Source organism: Sphaeramia orbicularis, chromosome 24 (assembly GCF_902148855.1).
Source record: "Sphaeramia orbicularis chromosome 24, fSphaOr1.1, whole genome shotgun sequence".
Taxonomy (NCBI): domain Eukaryota; kingdom Metazoa; phylum Chordata; class Actinopteri; order Kurtiformes; family Apogonidae; genus Sphaeramia; species Sphaeramia orbicularis.
In genome coordinates, this window is record NC_043979.1 from 37,048,243 (window position 1) to 37,070,564 (window position 22,322).

General features: G+C 39.7%; 1 protein-coding gene across 2 annotated transcripts in view; it reads left to right on the forward strand.

The window, feature by feature from the left end:
• Positions 1-656: 656 nt before the first annotated feature.
• Positions 657-22,322, forward strand: part of LOC115414752 (nesprin-1-like) — a 35,308-nt gene continuing 13,642 nt past the window's right edge. The window contains exon 1 of one of the 2 annotated variants that reach the window (XM_030128040.1): positions 657-1,020. In XM_030128040.1, the coding sequence (XP_029983900.1) occupies positions 954-1,020 (67 nt within the window). In that variant the 5' untranslated portion in view covers positions 657-953. Of the gene's footprint in view, positions 1,021-16,931; positions 17,494-22,322 lie in introns of those variants that run through there. The other variant, XM_030128039.1, reaches the window with a different exon arrangement.

Genomic DNA, 22,322 nt, shown 5'->3' on the forward strand with positions numbered 1-22,322 from the left:
AAATATATTGATGTTACTGTCATATTTAGGGCTGATGTTTAAGAAAAGCATCATATTCTAATATTTGAGAAGGCTAATATAGGCATTTTTGCTACAAACAACCAATTAAACAAATGATAATAGGTTGATTATTCAGATGTATGCAAAAAAAATCACATATTTAAAATGTAGAAATTTTTCTCAAAATATTTCTAGAAATAATTAGTTTTTCACCAAAATCTTTGTAGATTAAATTAAAATATAACTCAAAACCCCCAAATATTATAGATGCACTTCCAAGTCCAGTCTTGTTTGTAAATATTGGCCTTTTGTCTCTATTTTCTTTCAATAATTGATAGCTGAATAGGTTTTATTTAAGTATAACATATGCCGATTCTATTACATTTGAGCAGCAGCGTTACTGTCTGGATGTTAGTGTGTCTCTCACTTCGTCACTGTGTTTGTGTACAAGGGAGAGATGGTGTTTGGATAACACAGTGTAACACACACCTTCCCTCCTTACAGTGACACAAACAGGCATGGCAGGATACCTGAAATCCCATTGGTCCTGACGTCTCAGTGATGGAACCACCATCGCTTTTGATTGGACAGCAGGTGGCAGTGCATGCAGACCAGGAAGCTCTCAGGGCTGCAGAAGTAAGACGCTCAGGGAGGGAGGGGGGATTTGAGATGTTCAATACACATGCATGGATGTCCGCATACACATATGCACTTACATCATCATCTAGGGAGGAGCTATGCTGAGTGTGAGGATTGCAGACTGCTTCTGCAACAGGGATGACTTCAGAAGAGCAACACAGCAACATGGACATACTCAGTCTGAACAGCCTGCAGTTAATGTGAAAAACACACAACTATTGCAGCTCAGCCTGAAACCTGATCAGAGCATGAGATCCCTGCTGGGGTGATGCACAGGAGTTGGGACGTGACTTCAGTGACCTCAGGACAGCGGCATGGCATCACCCAGACACTACGGACACTCTGCTCGGGATATTGCCAACGTGATGCAGAGGCTGCAGGGTAAGTGTAAAATGCTTACTCACACTGCTCCACCTTGGTTTGCAGAGTTTTTGGAGGTGACCCGGTGCTAGGCATGACACAGCAAAACAGTGAGCTATTGACACTTACAGTTACTGTAAAGATATCCTCTTATGGATCATCTCTGCTCTGCTGCTGACGACCCTGAAGGTCTTATCCGTGGACTGCTGGAATTCGAGCCCTTGTGCCTTATAAGCATGTGGTATCTGGAGGACATGGCTGGATGGTGTTTGCAAAGTCACAGGATGCAGTATTCAAGTGGATATTTTAGGCGGTAAACAATTACGCTTTGTCCAGCATTCATTTGCTATCTGGCCTTTAGTTTGCTGAAGTTTAAAGGTCAACATTTGTGCAAACTGAGATGCATGCTTCTATTGTCATGTCCTTGCAAATGACTGAATAATGGCATAAGGAGTTTCCTCATGTGTCAGAAAGAACCAGTTAAGATTGAGTTAGCTGGTGTTTAAGAGGCTGCGTTGTAGCATTTTTTGCCTGCGCAGTGTTTGCTATGTACACTTGCTCATATGCACATACAGTAGAGTTAGTGTGCATACTGTATTTGTTTCTTGAGGTGGATAACAAAGTTAATCCCCTGAGGAGCTGACAGGATGAAGCCTTGTTCTTAATTCTGCTGCAGGAGCAGAGCTGTTGTAATGTGGACAGTCAGTTGCTTATTACATCTATAATAATAATCTACTGCATTAAATGTGGTAAATGTGGTTCCAGTATTAAACTTTTCTAACCTCTGGCTTTTGCTTCTTATCTTATCTCTTCTTGACTCAAGCGCTTTCCTTTTCTTATTATAAATGCAGCCAGTATCGGCACTTATTCAGCCGTGCCCTGATTCTAGAAGGCAAATAATATGGGTGTCACTAGCCTTCATTGCAAAGCTCTGTGGATCTCAGCTTGCAAAGTAGCAAGAAAGTCAGGTGACACCAGAGCCGAGATCCAATATGGCTGCTTCCAGTGTGGCTTCTGAGGTGGCAGTTTCTGTGAAAGCTGAGAAACAGCATCAGCAGCCACGTGGCTCCTCTGCATCACTGTGTGCAGGTGTGAGCGCACACTTTGTGGGGCTCTGATTGATCTAATTTTAGAGTCTTTGCCAGAGGCCATCTGTGACAATGCAGAGACAGCTTTGATGAATTAACACATATTCAGTAGAAGGAGACAGCTTTTCAAAAACACCAGTGTGAATTAGTTCCATTATTTATGCTCCCTTTTTAATGAAAATTCTAAACATTCACAAGGAGACAGCACTTTTTTCCGCGACTGCCTCATGTTTCATTCATAGAATAATCTGTGATGTCTTTTCACACTCACATTGGACCTTACCTTTCAGATGAATGGACTGAAGGTTTGTGGAAGGAAGCTGCTTTAAAATGTCCACCTTCACCAGAGGCACTTATAGTATTTATAGCTACAAAATGAAAGCAATAGATTACTCTGCTCATCTGACATGCTGCTGTGTTTGACGTCAGTTACAGAACATCTCATCTTTATTCATGTGTCTCTCTTTGAGCAGATGATCACATTATGTTTATTTACAGGGGCATGGGGAGTCTAATGTGATGTGACACTTTATTTGATCTGTTATTTGTTCCATCTTTCTCGTGGGAGACAACAGCTGAACTTGACGGCTCATAAGAAATCAAAGACTGAAGCTTATGTTGTCATTAGTATGAACTTGAAACGGTTCGGAGCTGAAGTAGATCATAAACATAACGTGCATATGTTCCTTGTTTTTAGTATGACTGAGTAGTTTTACTTTAGTTCAGTATCTCCATTTTATCCAGCTTTATATTATTACTTAACCACGTCTTAGAGACAAATTTAGTACTTTTTACTGCACTACATTTGTCAAAGAGCCTTTTGATTAACTAAAGGAGAAATTGTTTCATTAAAAATTCTTCTCCTTCTAAGATAAACCATTTTAAACTTTCTTGGACTTTCTGGAGAATGCATCGTCTGTCTGTTTGTCCCTCATAATTTTGCTTCTGGGGCAAAACTGAAAACCTATTCAATATTTTTTCACCGGTCTTGCTACTTAGATTATCATTATGTGTTGGGGTGGTGCCCTTTGCTATTTATCAACCTGTGAACCACAAGGGGGCAATAGAATGAATGCAAACACATATGTGACATAATTCTGTTTTTAGGGTAACTACTTGAGTTCTCTGCTGTTGGTGGGCAAACTCATAGAAAATAAACATAACATTAAGTATGAGTATGGTATAAGTATGGTGGCTTTTTTCCAGGGGTATGTGTACCGTGATCTCAGAATTAAAGTTTCTTTGTGTTCAATTAAAGGGCGTTTAGGTGGATCTATATATAAAAAAACATATGTACAAAAAGCAATACACCTTTATGGTCATTATGCACACACATAAAAAAATTCCAACTGGTGACTTGGCTTAAAAAAAGAAGGCAAAATGTAACAACAGACAGTCAATATCTTTAAAATACCTCAAATATCTTAAAATACCTAAAATACACAAACAAAACAACTGGACAGTGCTACATTTCACTAAATAACACTCAAATTGTAAGCACCTAACAGTAAAATGCAACATACACAGCAATGCGATAGTAAAAATAATCCAAAAAATGCCATATTTAAAAGTAAAACACTGACGAGGACTGTTGTACTGAATTGCTGCTTTTACTTTTCATACTTAAAGTTACAATTTGCTGAAAATTTTTCCAAACTTTTCCTCATGTAAAGTTTTAAAAGTAGAACTTTTACTTGTAATGGAAGTATAATCACAGTATTAGTATTTTGTTAAACTAAAGGATCTGGAAACTTTGAGATACAGAATCTCAGTTCCAAATGTCTCTCAGTAGAGTTGCACACAGTAATCAGGTTTCACATATGGGGAGTTTTCAACAAGTCTTTCATTTTGGTGCATTATTTCTGTTTGTTCTCTTGGATTGGATGCAGTTTAATTTAGATTTGACATGTAGGTAATTTGATACCACTTGCATGTTGTTTAATGCCAGATTAGATTAACATATTTATTCCTGTAAAGAGAGGACAATATTCTCAAATTAGCCACATTCCACAAATCACCAGATACCGTGAAATGAACTATCATCCCCTCAGGCTTAAGCTGTTAGTAGCTGCTCAATGTAACATCAAAACAATCACAACTTTTGCCCCAGTTTTGGGGCTGTGTTTTTCTCCCTCCAACCACCATCTCTTTTGGTGTACCTCTCCGTCGCAGTGAAAAACAGCAATTAGTGACACCATATGGCAGAGAATGGCGAGGCCGCTTTGAACACCTCCCAGCCTGAACTCCTCCATATGCTCTGGAATTTGCCTGTTTGTTGTCTCTCATTAATGAGAAAAGCGATTCACTGTTTGTCTTATTTCAATTTCTCACCTGTTTTCTCTTACGTGGGTGGCAGAGGCATACATTTCCGCCTACACCTCTGGGTTTTTACTGTCTGCTAGCCTATCAAGTTCGCTCTATCAAGTCGGCTAAATCTTATTGTGTCGGGAACACCTGCTTGAGTTTTCTGTGCGTGGGCTGTGAATTATCCAGTAATTTCAATTTGCAGCCACATAGTATAGAAGGGGATAACCGCAGATTGAATGCTTCAGTCAGATCAGGCTTTTGGGGTTGATCTGTGAAAAACAGATTTGCTGCATTTATGGAACTGTGCAAGATGCTTTCTGTAAGTGCCAGATAATAAGTTGATGAAGAGGGATGTAAAAGGCAAAGAAAGCAGAAGTCAGTATATTTATAGAGCAGGGTTGGATGATTAAATGGTAATAAAAATTATTGCAATATATTTTTTGCTAATTTCTGTTTGATAATTCAGTTATATCACACCCAACAGCCTTATCTGCTACATGCTGCAGGTCAGTAGAGGGCAGTAATACAGCCTTCTGCTAGTCTGCTAAACCTGCAAGAGTCAAAGGTAATGGTTGTGTTCATATACATGCAGTATAGGTGGACGCTACTGTGGATGCTGGGTTGTACATCAATGTCAAGCAAGCAAAACTTTATTTATATAGCAGATTCAATTCTATATGGGGGCACAATGTGCTCCACAAAGTGTGAAGTATGAATTGCAGCAAAAGCAAAGCTAGTAAACGAACATTAAAGACAGGCAAGAATAAATGTCAAAATAAATAAATAAACAAAAAAAATAGATGGTAAAAGAGGCAAAACAGTGAATTCAAGTTTTAAAGTAGTAATTATTAAGATTAAACTGGTCAAAAGTAAATAAAAACATGTATAAATATATAAATCACAGCACACATGAATCCACTGATAAAATGGGAAACAGGTAAAATTACATAAATGCTATTAAATAGTACATTATGCAAAACCAACATATCACAGCTATATTGGATGGATCAAGATTAATAAATGGAATGAACTGTTAATGGATAAGAAACTGAACCAATTTTGGTGAACTGTTTTTACATTCAAAGATTAAAGATATATGATGGGGAAAGCATTGTGATCAGTGTTAAAGGCATAGTGCTTTTCTTCCAGAAGAAACATAGCTCTACCATTTACACCAGGGGTGTCAAATACATGGCCCACGGGCCAAAACTAGCCCTCCACAGAGTCCAATCCGGTCCATGGGATGAATTTGCAAAATGCAAAAATTACACAGAAGACACTGACAGTCAAAAGTGTCAGTTGTGTCTTGGCAAGTTGTTTTGATTATAAAGTTAAATGCTATATTTTTCAGTTCCAGATTTCTGTTACTAAATGTTTTATGCCTTTGTAGATCCACTGCGGTTTGTAATTTGTAACACGTGTGTAAATGATGAGCTGAGACATAATATTGTTAAAATGTATCTTAATTTTCTTAAGAAAATTCAGGTTGTTCATGGTTGTTCACATGTTTGTGAAAGGACAGTGTGTAAATGTAAACATTTTCATACTGTAATTTTACTGTTTTGCTCTAAAACAAAGGAAAAATTTCTAGTTGTCATTATTTATAAGTTATTATGTAATTATTTAACTGGTTCAGTGCACTCAAGATCAAACTGGGCTGTATGTGGCCCCTGAACTAAAATGATTTACATCATCGTGCTGTATGAGTATACAGGCCAATGTTGGCTGGTCCAATGCAGTGGTCACGTAGACGTATCACAGCAACAGGCAGTGTCTGTGTATATGTGTCTGTGGTTACTGACCGGCTTGTTTCACCTCTAATTTGTGAAAGCATATGCTGTTTGTCAAGATCTCATAGTAAAAAATAATGTAAAACCACAATAAATCACTGGGCTAAGAGCGCAGTCAGCCTGTAAAATTAAAGAAATGATGCATGTTGTGAAAACTATCACTTCTGAAAATTTTAGTGTAATAACATATGAATAATAATATAATTGTGATAATATTTTTGGCTGTATCCTCCAGCTCTGGAAGATATGAGTAACTCAGTGGAGAGACACTGGATGGATGTAACAGGGATGAGACAGGCAGCAGGAAAAGGCAGAAAATGAGACTGAGCGAACAGGGAGAGAGAGAGAGTGAGCGAGCCCACACACCAGTTTTAAGCTCCTGATGGCTGGTGGGACTGGCACAGATCCTCAGGCTGGCACCGGGCCAGGGTGACATCCTGTTGCCAGGGGCGACATTATGGTTCGGCCGCAGCCAAGGAAGGCCCAAGCAGACGGTCACCTTGAGCCATGCCAGCCTCCTGTTTAGTTCTGACACTGCCATTTATCGTCTGCAGCACTGGATACCATGCTTTCACACACACACGTGCACACAATCATGCGCAGACACCGAAACAAACACTGGGCGTTAAAAATAGCAGTGATGCTTCTTTTTTTTCTCTCTCCATATCACACCAATGGGAGTGAGCAGTTCAGCTGAGTGGTTAAACAGACACACAGAGCAAGTCTTCAAGGCTGCCAGCCCATTAACTTGAAGCCATTACTCTGTTGTAGCTTCAGATCTGTAGCACTAGGGCCAAAGTGGGATAGAGCTGCAGTATGAGTTGTTATTTATTCTGCTGCTTCCTCTCCTTGTCTTTCCAGATTGTGTTTATGAGTTGTTGCCATAGCGGCAGTTACATGATGGCCAGCACAGGCTTGTTTCGCCCTGTGGGCTTATTGGCCGTGTCTGGTTCAGCTTCTGCTGCTGTATCAGAACATTATGTTTGATGAAATGCTGTGTGTGTGGCTGTGCGTGCGTCGGAGAACAAATGGGGGTTGTGTTTAGCCTTTACTGTAGGTCATCAGAGAGGGTTTACATTGCAGATCAGATTATAATCTCTTTCAACCTGACAGTCATTGAGGGTTTGAGTGACACTCCACAAGATGAGGTCATCAGGGGTCCCACCTGAACAATAAGGAGGGTGGGTCAGCTGTCTCCTCTAGAGCAGCACTTTAGAAAAGCCTGGGTTGTGACCCACAGGTGGGTCACAGGAGGTTTTAGTAGGGTTGCCACGTAAATGCAGAATTTCTTCCACAGTCTTTTATTTAAGATTTTTTATATCTGTAATTCTTCTCTGAGCCAAATGTGCTCATGAGATTTGATGAGGAACTGAATGTTGACCATTCAACTGTTTGAACAATAGCTGTTCTGATGATCTGTATGAGGATTACAAATGTAGTGTCATATTTGTCTTTTGGATGAGATGAAGAACACAAGAACCTACTCTTTATGTCCTAAATGTATTGTACATATGGCAAGACAAGTTAATTTATACAGCACACTTCATATACATGGTAATTCAAAGTGCTTTACAAAAATGAAAGACAAGTTATAAATACACAGACAAGAATTAAGATTAAAAACAGTAAAATAGAAAATTTTAAATGGAATATAAAAAAAAGTTAAAAAGAGTTCAAAGAGAAGAGTGCAGATAAAACCATTTCAGGTGGCACATGCAGAATTTAAAAGAAATGTTTTCAGCTTGGACTTATATATATTGTCAGAGTAGGAGCTTGTCTAATATGTTCTTTCATTTAATCCATCAGAGTCCAGAGTTGCACGAAAATAAATGTTGTTGAAATGGCATTGAATTAGAGCTTTCTTCATTTGATTTGAGTCACACAGTGCAGATGCTGATACAATGATAATGCTACTTCAAATATAGAAATTAATATATAACTAAATTATAATGCAACTTAAACATGATGATGTTGCAGATCTTTATATGAGGTTATGTTCTCTACTGAAAGGAACATGAATAATCCTTGACATGTCTTGACTTAATGATGAACTATTTTGTAGTGTTCCTGATTTCCAAAAAAAATATCCAAATAGCAAAAAATATGGAGAATCTAAACCTTCCAATGATGCATGAGATGCCTATAGTGGCACAAGTAATGTGTAAATGACTTCATCAAAATTCTGGGGAGGGGGCCTATAGTCATGCTCAGAGGGATCACCAGTAATACAGTGGACATTCAGGGGCTACAAACTATTCATATGCACTATGTTTTTACTGATAAGAATAATAAAAATAATGAATCCCTTCCAACTAAACACATTTATTTACTTTCATCTATTAAGTTATTTAACGTGTACATTTCCACTAAAATTAAGTTGCAATTTCAAGTGGAGAGACATAAAGCACATACTTGTCTTTCTATAATTAGTTAAAACCAGGAGGGAGAAAATTGACAAAAAGTCAAGATCTATTGATTGTTTTTCTTTTTTTTCTCTCTGAAGAAATTCCAACTCCTTTTTAGCATTTCTGTTTAAGCCTTCCTGTCAGGTTGGGAGTCTTGTTAATTAGGTGGGCTTCACAAGGTGGACTCTCCAATACGTTGCACAAAACAACCAGCATTTTATAAAACTGACTGTGCAATAACTCTTTACTCTGAAAATCAGTTCAATGCAATGTGTCATTCACTCATTTAAAGACACTGCTCAGTAAAAGTTTGTATTTAGCAGTGTTGGGAACGTAATAAGCCACAGATTGCCAGTTACGCTGTTGGAAATATAATAAATAATACAAGTATTTTAATAGAATTGCTTCATCATAACAGTTTTACTCAGTAAATACCTTATTTACTCTAATAAATGTGAAAAGTCAAAGAATCGATAAACGCTGTGTTAAAAATGTCACCCTATGACTTTCCTTCATTGGTCATAAAACTTCCAAAGAATGCATTTTTATTGTAGTAACTGTAATTTAATTGTAAATTTTGGTAGCATTTACCTTATAGCTTGGTAATAACATGACAGTATTGGGTAAGCATTGAGGAATGCTGTGTAAATATCAAAGTAAAATCTAAGTTTTAGACTGGTATTAATTGTGGATATAATGTATGTACATGATAGTTTACTAAAATTTATGTAAAATGGTAATAAGGGGTTAATAATGGGAAATCGCATAAAGGACAAGGCAAAACTATTATGTTCCCCTTTGGTTTGAGGTATTACTGTATAATGTGTTCAGTGCTGTGACTTTTATGTGTAATAACCATAAGTTAGTTCTGCAAAATACCAGACATCTATATGTTTTTATTGTTGTAGTTATGATCGATATTGTACTGGATTACAATTACATTTATTTTGTAATTGCATTATGTAACGCTGTAACTGGTTACTCCCCAGTGCTGGCCTTTAGTTCACACTGATCCACAGATTGTCCATTTGCTGCAGTTTTTCTACAGCATCTTTGGTCCTGTCTGTCAGATTGAAGTATCAGATAGTTTTGATGGACGTACGCAACAATGTCCACCCAGATAAAATCCTGAAATTCGAGCCCGTGACCCCAGGACGTATTCAGCCTCTGTCTCTAATACTACGAGTCTCATGGAGGCACTTATCTTTCACCCACAGACACGCCTGTCCCGTTTCCACCTGTCACAGTGTGATTGGATGGTGGAGAACTGTGCCTCTGGCGCTCCATTTAGCACTTAAAGGGTTTTTAATAGAGGACACAGTGATGCAGTGACCTTTAGGAGGTCAGCTGGTCAGTCAGTGGGTGAATAAGTTCACAAATTTAGTTTTAATCTTATTGGAGCACCACAGTGGAATGAGGACGATTTTCTGCATCATAACAGTATATTAAGAAAATAACATACCTCCACTTAGACCTGCACGATAGGAGACAAATCCACCATGTGATAACATTGATCAATACTGTGACGATATGACTTAAGATAAATAATGAGATACACAAATGTGCATATTATCTGTAAGCTTCAGTCCTCAAGGACTGCATGAAAAAAAAAGAGAAGAATGATGCTTTTGTTGAACTAATTGTACATGTAATCTTGAGTTTTGGTCTTTTGTGAAAGTAAAGGAAACAAGGTTTTAAACTGTTTATAAATATTATACAAATAGTTTTCTTTACAACAATGAATAAAACCTCAAAACAGTCATGTTTATTAGGTAAAGGTGAAAATGGAAACAAAATAAACCTTGAAGAAAATAGATCAATCAGTAATTATCACAATATAAAGTCATGTCATGTTAATTATGCTATATAGTTTTGTCATTCAATCCTCCTGCCGATTTGATTAGTTTTTCTTATTCATTGATGGTGGGTTTGTCAAGTATGTTAATATCAATGACAATGACAGTCATCATATTATCTAACATATGAAGTCAGTGTTTATTGCCATCGTTTACTCCTAAATACTTGGTACAGCATCCATCACCCATGTTCATTTACTTTCAGTAAAAACAAAGGTATTGCTGTGTCCATGACATGTTATTTCCTGTTGTTTCCCCCCAGGGTCCTGTTTCACTCCTGACTCAAATATAAGCTGCCACCTGACATAACAATCCAGGTTTTCCTGCTTTTCATAACTAAGGAATGTACAGTGAGGAAAAAGTGAGCACTCATGAAATGAATAATGCTTTCATAAAAAAAGATTACTAAGTGGACAGGTGGCTGTAAAATGAAATTAAAGATATACATCTGCTAGTTGGAAAAAAGAATTAATTTAGTGAAACAATAATTGGCTCCAGCTGCATAAGTGTAGCCACGTTGCAGTGAGTGTGTGTGACAGGGTTTTGTAGATGATTCTGGCTTAGTTCCAGTCATTTTTTTTATTTCGCAGTGAAGAAGAGACATATAACTGAATTTACTGCAGTGACCACAGTGATTTATTTACTGTGCTGACGCCAGTCCTTTCACTTTGCTCGTCCCTTTAATGTGTGGCGGCCGACTGAACCTGGATAAAGAGCTTAGACTGTCTGACCCACTCCTGCACTCCCACACACACACACTCACACACACACACATACAAAGACATCACACAGCCACACACTCAGCCCTCACACACATTCATAGAGGCGGCAGCACAGAAACATAAAGCTGGAAATAATTTTTCAAAGCCAAATTGAGTCTTTCTAATGCTCTTAGTGCCACCGAGTGGTGTTTGATATGACCTCTGGTGCCTCCGGTGGAAGAGCTGCTTTGTATTAGCCACATGTTCAGTCTGCTTGTTTATGGTGTGGAAATTCAGTTTTGTTCAGGAGAATGCATTTATCTGATAATGGCGTCTTAGAAAAGGAGAAATATCCAAATGAGAATAGCCAAAATCGTATTATACACACTGATTTACCATTAGATAGGATGTGATTTTCTGCAGTTCACCTATGAGAAATTAATCCATGAGATCAGTCTTCTCTAAAACTAAGTTATCAATGCATAATATTTTAATGTGTATTTATTCAAAACATTTTGCCACAGATTTATGAGTTTTGCAATGGTTTGAGATGTTCAAAGTCTCAAAAAAACCCTCATAGTTTAATGGTATCATACTCACAATAATAAAATAATTATATAGTAATTACTCTGCTCTACAAGCAAAATGTCTCCAGAATAAAACCAGTGAATCTTCAGAAATTGTGGTCACTAAAAAATAAAAATACAGGCAAAAGTGGTGGTTTGTTGATGTTTTCAAGACACATTTTTGGATTAAAAGTTGAAATTCCATGAATTAATGAGTGAATGGGTTTTATTCAAAAGGACTGTTTGTGTCTGAGCTAAAACGTTGTCTGCACACTGTAATACTTTTCAGAATTGGAATTTCATTAAATAGATAACATGTAATGACAAAGTATTACTCTTCTCTTCTCTTCTCTTCTCTTCTCTTCTCTTCTCTTCTCTTCTCTTCTCTTCTCTTCTCTTCTCTTCTCTTCTCTTCTCTTCTCTTCTCTTCTCTTCTCTTCTCTACATTAACCTATCTATATACTAGATAAAATAACACTATCATATATCTTGAGAACATTAGCCAAGTAGTACTTTTTTCACTTGTTCTCTAATTCATCTTATCAAACGATGTAGGATTCAGCACAATTTATATCTGAAGCAGGTAGCTTCCCAAAATTTGTAACCAGTGCTATTTATATTATTATTAATATCATTATGATTAGTTATAATGGCCTTTAAAATAATGAAAAGACTTGAAAACAAAAGGCCAATAAAGATCAATAACACTATACCACCTCAAGGAATTAGCTCCAGATTTTGTCAGATTCCAGAAGACAATAGGTCAAGAACACTTCCATTAAACATTTAATAAAATCTGTTTACAAAATACTATAACTTTTAGAAAATCATCAATCTTTCAAGTTCACACTTTTTGTTGTATTACATTGTGATATTAAATATGTATGAGGCAAATTAGAATCAAATTAGATGAGTTTTGACTGAACCCTATTTGCCGGACTTCAACTTTTTCATTATAAAAGTCAAAATTTGTTGTCACTGTCAATAAGAACTCATAAAAAATCATGTCAATTTGCAGAAACAGGCAGATTAACATGGCCTTCTTGGCAGAGGAAATGCAGCTGTGAGTACCCTGTTTGAACAAAAGAAATTAGATAGAAAAAAACAACCAGAATGCATAAAAAGTACTCTCATTACAAATAAATATATTACCCTGCGCTTCCCTTTGAACACCCTATATTGGACAGATTTTGGAATTGGTGACATTCTCCATCTGTTAAACAAATGTACACCTAATGTGATTACCTTTAGTTTTTGCACCACAGTATATCTTCCCTTCCCACTTTAATCACCTTTCTTGTTTTTTTTTGGTCTTTTTTTTTCATGTTTGTGTGGCAGTATTGCAGGTGCTAAAATTGCTGAAATTACTGTATCAGTGGCCTGGCTGTAATTGAACACTGAGATATTTGGACATTTTTGTCAACGACAAAGTGCCATCGCTGCACATCTGCGACTGAAAAGGCAGCGATGGTGCTTGAAAGAGGAAAGGGGTTGTTTTGATAATCACTTTGACTTGTTCCCCCCTTCTTAGTCTCTTTAATGCGGTGTCATTATTACTGAAATGTAATTAGGTATGGTAATGGGCTGGCATTTGGACTTCCGTCTCAGCACTTATGCTGGGACTGGTAAAAATGTGCTGTAAATGAGGTGGGATGGGGGAATGGAGAGGCTGAATAGACATGTGAGGGTTGAGTGGAGGTGCTAAGGGTGTGATAGAGGATGTTATTGAGTGTAAGGGCTAAAGTACTCCATCGGAAGTGCAGAGAAGGGGTTTTTTAAATTAGGAATTGTTGGGGTGAAGGGAATAACGAAGCTTTTGGGAAGAGAAGAGGGGTGGAAAAGCCACCAAAACCTGTAAAATCACTTTGTGTGTCAGTGTAGTGGATTAGGAAGTGTGTGTGTGTTTGTGTGTGTTACTTTGGAGCAATCACTGGGCACCTCTGTAGCTCCTAACAAAGTCATCCATTTAGTGCATGATAGCTTTAGCAGGCATGTTCCATTAATGTTATACTGCAGAGGAAGATGGATTATCGGCAGACCAATCTAAAAAAGAGCCTCCTGTATAGTTTAATAGTTGTGGTATGTGCATCAACACAGCCTTTGTAATATTCACAATCATACTTACTATACTTCCTGCTATGGTGCTGTTCAGTAAATGTGAATGTAAATGTGCACCAGCCTGAATGATATTAGGATAATCTAATTGAATTAATCCATTACTAAATTAAAACTCCACAGCCGAGTGTGTAACCTTATACTGTATATGTGCAGCGAATGTCCATATCTGACCAACCATAATCACAGCTGGTGAGTTGTGGAGTCATTAATAGATTAAGAGAGATCAGAGATGCTTAAGTGCACAGCAGGGTCATCTGGGAGACAGCAATTGAAAACAGAGCTTCTGCTGAGCTTGTTCATTTTCTCCTCTTTTCTTGTCTTGTCCTGACCCGTTTGTCTCTTGTCTTGCCACCCCTTTGAGCATCACCTTCAGACTATTACAGAGCAAACTTAACCTCCTTAAAGGCTGACTTGAAGACCACCAGGTGGCGCTGTGCCTCTATACACTCCTCATGAGGCTAAAGGAGAAGTCTTGGCGTTTGAGAAAGCAAACCCAAATATCCTTCAGCTGAATAGATTACAGTGTGAGCAGAAGCAGCGTTATTCCACCCTTCAGGAGACTGTTTGTTTTTCCTTTAATGGCTGAAAAGAGGCTGTTCCTCCTCTCCTCGGGAAGCCTCACACCCTGCAGACATACCTGTATGAATGCCGGGCGCTGACCCATGTCCAACCTCCACAACCTCAGAGAAGGATCTGGTCTTTTGTTGGACTGCCAGGGGCTCCACCAGGCTTCCAAACCAGCTGAGGTTCAGTCTGCTTTAACCCTCCACCCTCTCTCCCCCCCTTCCCCTTCTCTCTCTTGGAAACACTCAAACGCTCCTGAGGTCTGCAGCCTAAAGGAGTCTGTTGATTTACTCTCGCACAACAGTATATGTAAAAACGTCTCCATTCAGCTTCCTTTATTCTGTCGGTTTATGTGTGTGTGTGTATACACCTGCGCGCTCTGCTTTTCTCTCAACTCCCATGGTGAAACATAATAAGTCCCTTGAATCCTCACCATCTTGTTTTGATTTTGTCCCGGGGTTGTTTTTCCTAAACAGTTTAGCTCTCTGGGGAAGTTCAGCTTTCTTTGCTATTTGCGGTACAACAGCTAAAAAGAAGAATTCTCTGAAAAGAACAGACAGAAACAAAGTCAGTGAGTTTTGATTTTAGGTCTAACACTATATTATCAGCCTCTGTATTAAATCAGAATCACTCTCAGACTTGAATAATTCTGATCGACGGGTTCAGCACCTTGGATAGTTCCTTTACACTTCTGAATTTAAGAAAAGCCCAGCAGTAATTTAGCACACATGAAAACCTCCCAAACTTGGCTGAAAAACTGAATAAATAGCAATGAATTGTGCATGGATCTATCAGTCAATATAGTCTGTTCCATTATTTACATTGCTGATACTGTGGAGGCTAACTAGTGCTGCACTAAAAGCAGCAGAACAATAGATTTCTGCTTTATGCGTGGCTGTAGTTCACCCATTATGGTTTTCTTGCAGTAATATTATTGAATAGGGATTGTGGGTGTTTGGAGTATGAATGCCCTGCTGGCTGCTATTTTCCACCAGTGTAAAATGCTGTTTTTCATAGTCTAGAGTGTGCAAGTAAAAGCAATGTATATGTAAATATGAAAAATGCAGCTGTGCGAATATCTGTTTTTGAACTCTTACACACAGCTTATCTATAATACCTTTACACATACATAGTAATCATGCTATATATAGGGAAATATAAAAAGGACAGTGACAGACACTCGTTTCAAAGACAGGTCCATGGAATAGGCTCAAGATTGCCCTGTGATGGCCAGTTTCAACCCTGTTTAAGGGAGGAGTGTCAGCAGTGTGATTATCAGCAGACAGATAGCGGATGACAGCTGCCATTGGTTATTGATGACTTTCATAATTAAAATCCCTTATGGGGAAACCCAAAGAACAAAAGAGAAAATCACACAAATGATGAATGGTCCCTTCATCTTTAAGGCTGATATAAGACCCACCCAGCTATTCTGCATGAATATTGCTTTCCAGGAAACTCTCTGAATATGGTTTCAAAGAAGATTTTGGTGCTTTTAATATTGCCAGAGCTGGTCCTGCGTGAATGTGGTGTGTGTGCGCATGTGTGAAAATGAGTATGAGGGGCAAAATATGAGGCAAACTGAATAAGCGGGAGCATAGGTCATACAGAAACACAGATACAAATCACACTAGGCTAAAATACTGCAAGACTAGTATTTTCTGCTGTAATTTCACTGCAGTAGCGAACAGGGCTGGGGTGATTTTGGCTCAGTGATGTATTGCTTCTGATCCAATTTCTGTATCAGCTCTAGTAGCTGTTGCAATATTGAGTAGGAGAATGTCTCTCTACATGCTGATTCACAGTACTTTGACAAACAATGTCGCCTTTGTCTCTGGTGTTTGTTACTGTAAATGTAGGAAAGCAGATGCTCATTTTCAAAGCAGGTCAGAATGAGTTTGAATGAACCATACTGCATCCCTCTTCACAGTGGACTTTTATTGTGAATATCTGTTGTGTGTATATTGTATGTCATCCAGTCCTTGCTTCAGGCATTGTATTCACCTCTGAAGTATTCTATTCTGTACACCGTCCCCCAGAGAAAACAAACAGACAGATGTACTGTATGTGACTGTGGCTGAGATGAAAGAGGATGTCTTTTGAAGGGAGTACAGTAGCAGATCAGACAGGACAACTGCCAGTGATAGTCTGCTCCCCTGCAGGCTCTGTGGAGTAAAAAGCTGCAACCCTCAGAGCACTGCATGGCATCAGTGTGGATGATAGAGCGAGGAGGTGTGTTATAGTGATGGGGAATTCCTGCACGTCTGCCCCGGTGCTGTGTTTAAGTGTGTGTCGGTGTGTGTGTGTGATGCTGTCAGAGTACAGCTCACTCGTTCACCCCTCCTAACCTGCTAAATGTTCCCCTTCAACCCACTCCCACCACCCTTACCACTTTTCCCTCTCCACATCAGGATGGGGCTGCTGTGACATCACCCATTCCCACGCACCCTGATTGGCCGACTAGTGGAGGGAAGTGGATTGTTCCCGCAGCCTACAGTGAAATTAAGAGCGAGAGGGAGAGAACGTGGGAGGGAAAGAGTAGAGAGTGTGTGTAAGAGAGAGAGAGAGAGAGAGAGAGAGGGGGACTAAGCAAGAAAGATTGATGCTGAGGCAAGCCGGCACTGCACTGCACTCACTTCCACACATACACACACAAACAGCCTTAGCATCACGCGTACACTCACATCACACTCCCAAGCTGCTTAACAGGCAGGAAAAACACTGAGTCTGACTGAGTCTACAGCCCGTTACTGCAGGACAGGACACAGGACAGCAAGAAGAAGGCAAGAGGAGAGCAGGATTGTGATAGTTTCTGTGCTGCTTTGCCCCAGAGCAACAGTTCCACCGCTGTCACCTCAGGGGAGTTCTTTAAAGACGTCTCCCCGAAAAAGGGGGGAAAGGCAGCAAGGGCAGGAGCAAGGGCAAGTGTAGCCTCTCCTGGAAGGTTGCTGTGGATGTCCTCTCAACATCCCCATGAAAACAGGCGGGAATCGAGGCGTAGTCCGGGGTACAAGATGGCACGACGAGCAGGGGGTGAATCCTCCCCGAAAAAGAACACATCCCTCAACCTGGTGACGGGGTTCTATCACTACCTCCGCGGTAAGTGGGCCAGTGCAAGTGCAGTGTGTGTCCACTGTGCTGACATGAAGACAGCTGTGCGGTGTGTGTGGATTTTGCAAGTGTGTTTGAGTATGCTGTACGTTGTGTTTTAGCATGGCACTGCAGTATGCACTCTACGTGCCTTCTGTGTGTTAGTGTTTGCGGACATACGTGAGTGTGTGTGCATTTTTCAGTGTGATTCAGTCTCGTCTTGCTTACAAAGTGTTCCCTGCAGGGCAGATTGTTTTGGCTGTGGGTGGGGTGTGTGTAAAGCTAAACGGGCAGAGATTTGAGGGGGGCGTTTCCACTTTGGCACAGTGTGTGTCTGTGTGTACGGAGGTCGCTGAGCCTACAGCAGGTGAAGCAGCAGACAAGTGTATGTCTTATGTCACAGCCCAGTGGGCAAACTGACTAAATTTTTGATTTCTTATATCTGTGTTTGACTCTGTGGTTGTCTGCCTGTCTGTTCCTTTTATATTTGGATTCCATGCATTCGACCTTATGTCTGCCTCACTGTCTGATAGATTAGATTAGATTGGGAGACCATATTATCTATTTAGATAATATGTGTAATGATATGCACCTATCTTATAATAATATGTGGGTATCTTATAAAAACTCAGCCAATTAACATATTGAAACATAGAATAGGTCGGGCATTTGCTTTACTGCTAGTTTGTAAAGACCTTGTACATGTTCTTATTGCCCCTTCTGCCTGCTTTGCAAGGAGTCGTGTCACATTTTGTCAGCAGACACTGCTTTTGAGGGTACTAACTGGGTTTTAATGATATTTCATTAAGGTCATCTACACAGTGGGGGGTCAAAGTGGGAACTCAGGGGCTGCGGATGAGACTAATGATAGGGGCCAACACTAACTGAGAAGGTAATCAAGTGTGTTAAAGCGGCGCTGCGAGGCTTGGTTACCAAGGATGGCCGTTTCCCTTTGTGATATTGAAAGAATGTGAGTGAGTGAGTGTGTGTGTGTGCACGCTAAAGTGTGATCGTGTGTGTTCAAAGTCACCTCGTCCCTGAGACTGAAAGGCTGGCACCACACACATGCAGACATGTTCTCTGTCACACATGTTTCTGCTCCAGGATGCCGGCTAAATCTTTCTCATTCTCATCCGATATTACCACCATCAATATTTGATTATTCTTGGACACAATCAAAAGATTAATTCATAGAGCAGAGACCTGCTCAGTGGCACGTATGACTATGTGTGAATTTGTCTGCATTATGTATGAACAGCCCCCTCCCTCTGACTCTGTCGCACACACACACCCCTTACTGTTCGGTTCTGCCCACTCTACCTAGTGACACGGTAACCAACTTGAGTGTAATCAAACCGTCAGCATATTTCATTAAGGAGGAAAGCACTGTGTCAGACGTCCTCTCTTGCAGATAACGTGCTTATCTCAAGGATATTGCTCTGTGCCGCAGACGGGACAGAAAAAAGCATTGTCACATGTGCCAGTCACAGTATAAATGGATGCTTACTGTCCCAGGTAGACTATAGATCTGTGTTGTGTGAAATAAGATGTGTGTGACAGTTGGACATGAATTTGTGGATGTAACTGCAGCAAAAGTCCCATTTTTTACTGCATGGTCTGTGAGCAACAATGAATTTTGCTGTCAGATGGTATCGGGTTATAAATTACAGCAGAAATGCATTAGTTGGATTCTAGAAGAATACAACACTCAATACAAATGCTCCAGGTATGTACAGTACGCAAGGTGGTTTGTGGACATGTGGGAGATGAGGCTTGATTTATGTGTCGTCCTCATTTTAGTTAAGTGGCTTTTTAGGGGACATCGTCAGGAGACATCTATACTATTGATTGTTCCTTTGCTAAATGGTCTTATCACTGTAGCCACCACAAACACTGACCTTCCACTCATGTTAGTAACATCAGGTTTGTAATGCAATTGTTGGTCTAAATGATATTGCATCAAAATATTGTTTGTTTGAAGTGTGGTCAGAAATAAATAAACCCTCTTTATAGATAATGGCAGAGGTGTGTGTCATGTTCTGAGAAAACCACTGGCCTTCTAACATCTAAAGGGCATTTTTGAGAGCAGGATTTCTGTCTACATAGGAGACATCCAGCCTCTGAAAATGCCATCTTTAAATGTCAAATGCCTTCTCCTCCAACATCAGTCTGAGGTATGATTTTGGATGTGGTGAGAAATTGAGCTCAGACACTTTAGACAGCAAAGCTAAAAAAAATCCTGCATTTCTGCAAACCGCAGATATGTGTTATGTCAATGTCTGTAAACCAACAGTGTGTTTCATTTCAACATTTATATGTCTTATTTCAATATCCCTACCATTTTATCCCTAATTATTCATTTTTAAATATCAAATAAAACCCAGCAACATGCATTTGTAGGTTAATAATGGGCAGACAGACTACACCAGTGTAGTGTCATGTCTGCTTCATCCACAAAGAAGAAAACCACCTCAATGGTATTGTTAAGAAGTAGCATTTTATTACAGCTTATTTTACATCAGAACTGCAAAATGTCCCACTGTTTGACTAGTGTTTATCATGTTCTGTCAAGAAGTGAAACTTTAAGACCATAATTATTATAGTTATAATCTGGGGTGCCGTTAAGGGGGGGATAAACATGACAAATTCATGGGCCCCAGCATATCCGGGGGGCCCATACAGCAGTACAGTGGGTCCAGAGAGTTAGAGGAATAATAAAACATCTTCAGTTTCACTTTCACTTTGCACCACTCTGACAATCATGGACCGCTACCCCCCAGCCCCCGCTGCTACTCCCCCTCCGACAGACCAAAGTTCCAGGGACTTTCTTGTACCAAGAGCCCAACATGATTATGTTTCAGGGGGCCCAAAATTGGTAGCGGCACCCCAGGTTATAATAAACCTGGTTCCTTGAACTGTAACATAGGAGACCAAATCAGCCTCTAGATTTAAAGGAAATAATGAAACTATAAAGCACTCCGATAATCCAAATCTCTGCCAAGTCAGCTAAATTCCTTGCAATGTCAATAAATGGGAAATTTGGGATTTTGTCCTAATTTCAATCTATATCCAAGAAAGGCCAAAATATAATATTATCACGGTTAACCACTGTCATGAGAAGCTAGCATAAAAAAAATAAGGATGATTTTTCTAAGACTGTGTATGCAAGATTGCTGATAGATTATATTCATTAGCTCTACATTCATGTTATAGTGTTTTATCTGTGGCTTTTTAGTATTCACTCAATGAGCAGGAGGAGGTTGAAGTAGGTAAGGTTCAACAAAATGCAGGACTTCCCCACCAGAGACTGGAGTTCACGTCCCACCCCCTGTTCGTGTTTAGATTAAGTGTTTAAAAACACTTTTGTTAGTGTCAGGGAAACAGTTTTTATTGACTATATTATACATAATTTTTAGCTGCATCCAAAGCAGAACTCCATAAGATCTGCCTGTTGGTCCATCATTTAGTCCCCATTATGTTTAAAACACAATGACTCAGCAACAGTTCAGTTGAATGCAAGGATAAATTGCGTTGTTTGTGGCCAAAGGTCAAGGTCACATTGTTACACGCATCATATCTCAGGAACGTCTTGAGTGAATTTCCTCAAATTTGGCACAAACATTCAAGCGTCAAAGGTCAAGGTCCACTCTTCTGAGTGTGATGCCTCAGGAACTGCGGTACATTTTTTCTCAGTTGGAGTTGTTTGCTTTTTGAGGTCAAAGGTCATATCTACTATAACTGCATGAACAGATTATGATTCAAAGATGGTGGATTCCTCAAAGTGAACTTAATCTTCTTTGTTTGTCACATGTTTTTTGACTCCTTTTTTTTAAACCAAGCCAGGGCTCAAAATTAACTTTTTGACCTAGGAGCACTGTGCTCCTAACCCTAAAAAGTTAGGAGCACAGGCTAAAATCTAGGCGCACCACTATTATATAAAAAATTTGGAGAACAAGCAAAACTCTTGGCCATACCAAGTAATATTCCTATATGTATTCAAGCAATGTTAACAACCTGGAATAAAGTATTTGAATAGAGTATGAAAGAAAAAGCTTACATTGACACAGGTGCAAAACAATTGTCAATGTGTGGTATATACTTTAGTTGGTTCTTGGAGAAGAAAGACGAATCACACCATTATTTGCAACAACCAACTTTTTTATTTCATGGCCTAAAGGCCCTTAGGGGCTGTTTACACGGCGTCGGCTTCTGTCGACTCCGGGAAGATTTCATCGCGGATTAGCCTTCTGTTAACATGGAAACGGTGCCTAGAGTGCCTGAATCCGGAAACTTTTGATACCAGGGTCCAGGGTGGAACGTTATCGATACGCTCCGCATTCCAGCTCCGTGTTAACGCGAGTCGGAGCGTTCCGGGGTAAAATACGACGTCACCGCATGCGCGCGCAGCCAAGAACCGCCAGTTAACCCACTCCGGGCCAGTTGGTGGCGGTAATGCGCCTCCAAGCTGGTTTGCCAGCCTCTATGACACAATAAAGCTGCAGAAAAAAGAAGGAACAACCACAACAACAATGGCCGGTTTCAGAACAACATACGTGCTGCTAACTGTGCTCAGCTCGTCTGTCCAGACAAAGAAGTCCTGCGTCTTTGTACGACCACTCGCCATTGTTGTTTGTAAATAGTGTTGTCCGCCTCCTCCTCTTCTTCTTCTTCTCCTCATTTAAAGGCTGTCTAAACCGGAAATTGTTTGTGCGCAGGCGCCTGTTTTACCACCACTGTTTCACTACAGCTCTACATCGCCAGCTACTGGTCTGGCATGGCCACTACAGCGTATTCAGCCGTCCTCGCGGACTCATGTTAACGCAGATCGTTATCATAGC